General features: G+C 46.2%; 1 protein-coding gene across 1 annotated transcript; it reads left to right on the top strand.

Annotated features, from left to right (window-relative positions):
- Positions 1 to 455: 455 nt before the first annotated feature.
- GAL3ST2 (galactose-3-O-sulfotransferase 2) lies at positions 456 to 3,891 on the top strand. The gene is made up of 3 exons (XM_073358817.1): positions 456 to 475; positions 1,292 to 1,571; positions 3,067 to 3,891. The coding sequence occupies exons 1-3, from the start codon at positions 456 to 458 to the stop codon at positions 3,889 to 3,891; spliced, it is 1,125 nt and encodes a 374-aa protein (XP_073214918.1).
- Positions 3,892 to 6,007: the final 2,116 nt, after the last annotated feature.

The following is a 6,007-nucleotide window of genomic DNA, read 5'->3' as shown; positions in this document are numbered from 1 at the left end:
AGCGAGTGCTACTTAGTTGATGGTGAATCCCTCCATCATAACAAAAGGCCACGTACAGTTCCAAGCACAGTTCCCATAATCAGGGTAATAGCAATTTATTCTTCCTGCCCCAATAACAGAGACACTGGGGATCCCACAGCAGCCAAAGTGACCATTTGGGCAGCTATGGTCTCATTCTAGGCATGGTGGGTGTGCCTATGCAAATGAGATCGGCCCCTGAAGTTCTTTTCCACACCTTGCCACACCTCACCACCAGATGTCAGGGTGGAGCTCATCCTGACACTGCTTACATCGACAAGCCCTCAGTTACAAAGAGTGGCAGGAAATTTGATGTGGTTCGAATTGGGAGGACATTACATTTTATTTTGGACTCACTGGATCTCTGTTTCTTTTGCAGGCATTCCAGAATCCTGGGGCTTTGGCTGGGAGTCATTTTTCTAGCTGGGTTCTTCCATATGAAAGGAAATGTCATCTCGTAAGTCCACTTTCTACAGGGATAGAAAGAGTAAGAAGAACTTGCCATGTGCCACGTCTGTGCAGGGGCAGCAAGATGATCCATCATATCTTATATTTTTGGATTGCTAAAGGTAGCCCTAAGCACAGAGACTAGGGCTAGGATTTTCAAGACCGGGGGCCTAAAGTTGGGCTCCTAAATTCATATCTAGCACCTAAATAAGTGACCTATCAACAGTGTAGAGCATCTAGCAGCTGGGAGTAGCTGCAACAATACTAACAAAGCAAGGGGAGTGAGCAGGAGAAGCCAAAGCCCCTCCCAACCCCCTCAGTAACAAATAAGCTGATTATTGTGTGGAGCTGAAAGAGCCATGCAGACTGGCATTCAGAGCTAATGAGGGCAGAAGAGGGGTGTGCTCATCTGTGCTTTTTAGAACTACAGACAAAGTGCTGGATCTTTAGCTGGTGTCAATTGCCATAGCCCCAGTGACTGCAAAGGAGCAATGCCGATTTACACCAGCTGGGGATCTGGTATATTGACTTCAATAGAGCTATGGCCAATTTACACCAGTGTGGGATGTGGCCCATTGACTTCAATGAGGCTATGCTGATTTATGCCAGCTGTGGAATGGGCCCATTGAGTTCAAGGGAGTGATGCTGATTTATTCCAGGTGTGGATCTGGCCCCAGTTAGCCTAAGGAAAGGTTAAACTTTGGCGGCTCTTTGGAAAAGTAAAATGAGAGGGCCAGCAGGGTAGGAAATGGCAGGGGAAAGCAGCACTGTCAGGTGGAAGAAATGGATTACAACACTAGAGAAAACATTTCCTATGTGCTTTAAGTTCATACAGAATGTGGGGGTTTTCCACCAAGCACCTGAGACCCAGTCACCCCCAGACGAACGTGATGTTTCTCAAGACCCACAAAACTGCCAGCAGCACCATCATGAACATCCTATTCCGGTTTGCAGAGAGGCACAATCTGACCCTAGCCCTTCCTGCTGGCCAGAACTACCACTTGGGCTATCCTCATCGCTTCATGGCCCAGTTTGTAGAGGGATTTAAAACCATCGGACAAAGTTACAACATCATGTGCAACCACATGAGGTTTAACCTCCAAGAGGTGAGATCCTGGGCAGCAGCAGTTCGGGAGGCATCCTGTGAAATGACTGTGGTGCTGTTATTATCAGGGATCCTAGTTTTCCATGATAAAAACCCAAAATTCTCCAATAAAAAAACATAGAAATCCATGTTTTTCCATGATTAAAATGAAATGCTGAACTTTAGTTACCCTACCCACAATACATATAGGTATCAGTTGAACACAGTGTTTTATTGATATATTTACAATTTTAAAGCAGGCCTGCAGTCAGAGCCCTGGCCATTCTCCTGATTATCTGAATTTTTGATGATCTGATCTGGTCTTGGTACCAATTAGATTAGCTAATCGGGGTTCCACTGTATATATTTTTATTTTCTCACAACTGTAAAAACTAAAGATTCTCTGTAAAAATGCAAATTCCATGTTTTTCCGTGTCAACCAGATATCTAGGATCCCTGGTTATTAGCTAGCACTAAATATCACTCTGCAGAGGCCTTTCCCTTCATGAAGTGCATTGCAATTAGCATGTAAAATGTTTTCTGAGTTAGGAATTAGTATGTTGGCCTTCAATCACAAAGCCCACAAGTACTGGGGAATGGCCATCGTTAGCTGGTAATCCCTCTAAGAATCTTAGGACTGACAATTATTTATAAAACAAACAAATGAGACTGGAGTTACCTTGTTTGGCTCAGGGAGGACCCTTTGCTTTGGAAAATAGAGAGTCAACTTCTAGGCCTGGCCATGATCTCTCTGTCTTTCTCTCTTCTTGATAGTGTAACTGGGGGTGAAATCCACTCCATGCTAACAAATCCCAAGATTCAGACTCTATGTGGAGGGCACAAGGAGCGATTTGGGAGGTGAAATCCACCCTTCACCAAGGGCCAGAGTGCAGTGTTTGTTGCACAGCCCTCTTCCCACAGCTACTGCTCCAGCCAATGGTCTGGAATAACAGCCACAGTCTCACTGTAGCAGTTGGGAAAATCACTGGGTCTACATAAATGTGGATCTTCACCCCACCACTGGCCTGAACCCAATGTGTCCTTCAGCATCAGCCAAGTGGGGCTGGCCTTGAGTCCACGTCCATGGTGTTTAGGGGAGCACAGGTAATGGGGGTACCATACCCCTCTGTGATTGTTCAGCTAGAAAACCCCTCATGCAGCCCAGGATAAAAGGCCAAACTATTCACTCAGCCCTAACAGGAATGAGAGAGCTCCCCTTTCATATGCTTACTGTACTTACCATGTGAGCTGGTGTAGCTATAGCAGTGTTGGCAAGCCTTCCTAACATAGAGAGAGAACTGGACCAGTTGCCTACAACCTGTCAGTACAGTGCTTGTACTTAGACTTTCCCACCATGACTATGTTTTAACCCCCTGCAAATGACCTACACTGTGCTTGTTCTTTTGGCCTGTTTACCCTTCAAGTCAAGTAGGAGCCATTTTTGTACCACAAAACCTCTCCTGTGCATAAGCAAGAGATACATTAATGGCCACATTGTGCTGTCTTCTTATAAACAGGTCCGAAAAGTAATGCCAAACACCACCACCTACTTTTCCATCCTGAGAAACCCAGTTTCACTGATGGAGTCCTCTTATGCCTATAATAAATTTTTTACACCAGCATTTAGAAGATCAAAGGATGTGAATGCGTTTCTGGCATCTCCATGGACATATTACAATATGAGTGAATGCACAAATAACATTCCTGCGAGGAACTACATGTGGTTTGACTTTGGCTATGACAACAACGCAATGGACACTGAGGACTACGTTCAGAGTGTCATAGCGGAGATCGAACAGGCTTTTCAGCTGATGTTGCTAACTGATTACTTTGATGAGTCCATGGTCCTGCTGAAGGACACTTTGGGCTGGGAGCTGGATGATGTGGTTTACTTCAAGCTGAATTCCCGAAGCCAGGACACTATCAAGAGCATGACCCCTGAGAGCAAGGAAAAGGTAAAAGAATGGTGCTCATTGGACTGGAAGCTCTACCAACACTTCAACAGAACCTTCTGGAGGAGAATTCAGGAGACAATAGGGCTAGAAAAATTGGATCAGGAGGTGAATCTCCTGAGAATGAGACAAAAGGAACTTATGGAGCTGTGTCTCTTGGATCCAGTGCCGATAGATAAGAACAAGATCAAAGACAAAAAACTTCAGCCCTTCCAGTCAGGGCGTGCAAATATTCTGGGCTATAATCTTAAAGAAGACATGGCTAATGAGACTCTGAGAACCTGCCTGAGACTGATCCTGCCTGAGCTTCAGTATATGTCATATCTGTATGCTCATCAGTTTCCAGAGAAGAGGAGGAAGAGCACAGCTTTTCCCTTGTGGCTGAGATGACAGTGTTGGTGGATTGTTAATATCACCCACAGAGCAATAATGCTTATAACATTCCTATCACCTTGTTCATGTACCTCCCAGAGATGTGTTTACATTTTTGTGGCCTAATGGATTTAACCCATGAAATTTCCTTACAGAGTTTTCAGATCCGGGAGTGGGGTAGGGAGACAGAAGGGGTGTGGCAGGAACACAGCACTCCCCAGCTGACTCCATTTGCCATATGGTTCCCTGGATGTCTTTGCTTGCTTCAGCCTACACCAGGGGCTGGGCTGGGGTGAAGTTGGCTAAAGAACCAGGGAGCTGTGACTGGTTCCCTAACCACCTACTGTCTCTGCTGTACAGAGCAGATACTGGCCTTTCCTCTGTGGGTGAAATACTAGTTTAAATCACAGCATCAGGTTTAGTAAAAATACCTGCACTGATCTTGTTGTAAATGGAAAATACTGCAGAGAAGTGACTCTGCACTGGGAAATTCCTGTTTCCCATTCTAGGCTAACGCAGGGATTGCCAGTGCATTATAGGTCAATTTCGTGCACAAAGACATTCCAAAGACTAGACAGCATATTTAACAGGCCTGAGGGAAAGCTTTATATTTCAGTTTATTTGATTGTACTTTATATCACAAGTCAGTGGAACTGAGCTCACAGGATGTACCGTGCCAGCTGTTGAAACACAGGAACAGACTCCTGAGATACAACATCCCTTTGAGTCTGGAACATAGACACCGACTGCTACTGGTGCCGGTGAGTGCTCGACCCCCCCCCCCCCCCCGGCCACTACTCCACCACTGCCCTGTCCCCTCCTGCCCCCATTCCAACCCCTTCCCCAAAGTCTCCGCCCCCTCCCTGCCCCTATTCCGACTCCTTTCCCAAATCCCCACCCTGGCCCCGCCTCTTCCCTGCCTCCTCTCCTGAGCACGCCACATTCCTGCTCCTCCCCACTCCCAGAGCTTGCTACAGCTGTTTGGCAGTGGCAAGCACTGGGAGGTAGGCAGAGGAGTGGGGATGCAGTGTGTTCGGGGGAGGAGGTGGAGGTGAGGAGAAGTGGAGTGGGGCAGGGAGCTTGGCTGCCGGTGGGTGCAGAGCACCAACTAATTTTTCCCCATGGGTGCTCCAGCCCCAGAGCACCCATAGAGTCAGTGCCTATGTTTGGAATATATTCGCCCCCCCGCCCATGTAATAGCTACAGAGAACAGACTATTCAAGGGCTCTGGGAGGGTAGTAGGTTATTTCTATGTACGCAGAAGCAGTGTGATCATTAGCAGGGCTACAGCCTGGGACCTTCAGAATCAAAAGCACAAGCCCCACCTAGGAGAGATAAAGGAGTTATGCCATGAGCCATCGCTAAGTTGCAGGCTGTGATGCTCAGTGGAGACAGGAATGTGACCACACACATGCACTAAGCCAGGCTCTCGTACTTGGAACCAGAATCTCCACAGACAGACCAAGCCAAGCCCCAAACATCAGCCCAACTCAGAGAAGCCAATAGATGGCTGCGATTTCAGTCAGCAGAAGATGCTTCAAGCTGGACTCACCTTTTTCTGCCAAATGTTGCCCTCTGGGCTCGTGATTTTACACAGCAGCTGTCATCCTCCAGCTAGCCCGAAATGTGTCAGGTAGTACAGAGCACAGTGAGGCAGAGTATTACTGTCAGCTAGGTTAGAGAGATGTCAGTGTCATTATCCACCATTAGAGATTTAAGGAAAGATGTGAGATTATGCAAATGTTCCTTTTTGAGACAGCAGCTTGGTCTAATAGATAAATCATAGAATCTTAGAATCATTTATCAACATTAAATTTCATCTGATGATGGTGTGTAGTTTGTAAAGATTGTCCTCTGGTCTGGGTTCCTTCAATGAAAGGTAAATAAATAGCATATAAGGTGTTGTATACTATGTTAATAATTAACAATAAAGACTGTGTCATATTAATCTGTTGCTCCTGAACAGATCTTTGCAGATTGGGATAGTTTTTGAATCTACAGATTGAGAGGTGGTCACATGTGCAAACACTTTGTGACAGGACATGGAGTTCAAGTATTACAACTCTTCCAGTGCAATGGCATTGCTACAGTGCTCAGAGTGGTAAATACGACACCCCTCTCCCTTATCTGTCCC

The sequence above is a fragment of the Lepidochelys kempii genome, chromosome 9 (assembly GCF_965140265.1).
Source record: "Lepidochelys kempii isolate rLepKem1 chromosome 9, rLepKem1.hap2, whole genome shotgun sequence".
NCBI classification, from domain to species: Eukaryota; Metazoa; Chordata; order Testudines; family Cheloniidae; genus Lepidochelys; species Lepidochelys kempii.
Note: the sequence above shows the minus strand (reverse complement) of the source record. Positions and strands in the feature narration are given on the sequence as shown.

Bases quoted from the DNA above. Each gene is read 5' to 3' on its own strand.
- GAL3ST2 (XM_073358817.1), top strand. From the start codon at position 456: ATGAAAGGAAATGTCATCTC. The intron at 476-1,291 runs GTAAGTCCACTT...ATGTGCTTTAAG, and splicing joins ATGAAAGGAAATGTCATCTC to TTCATACAGAATGTGGGGGT. The intron at 1,572-3,066 runs GTGAGATCCTGG...TCTTATAAACAG, and splicing joins TGAGGTTTAACCTCCAAGAG to GTCCGAAAAGTAATGCCAAA.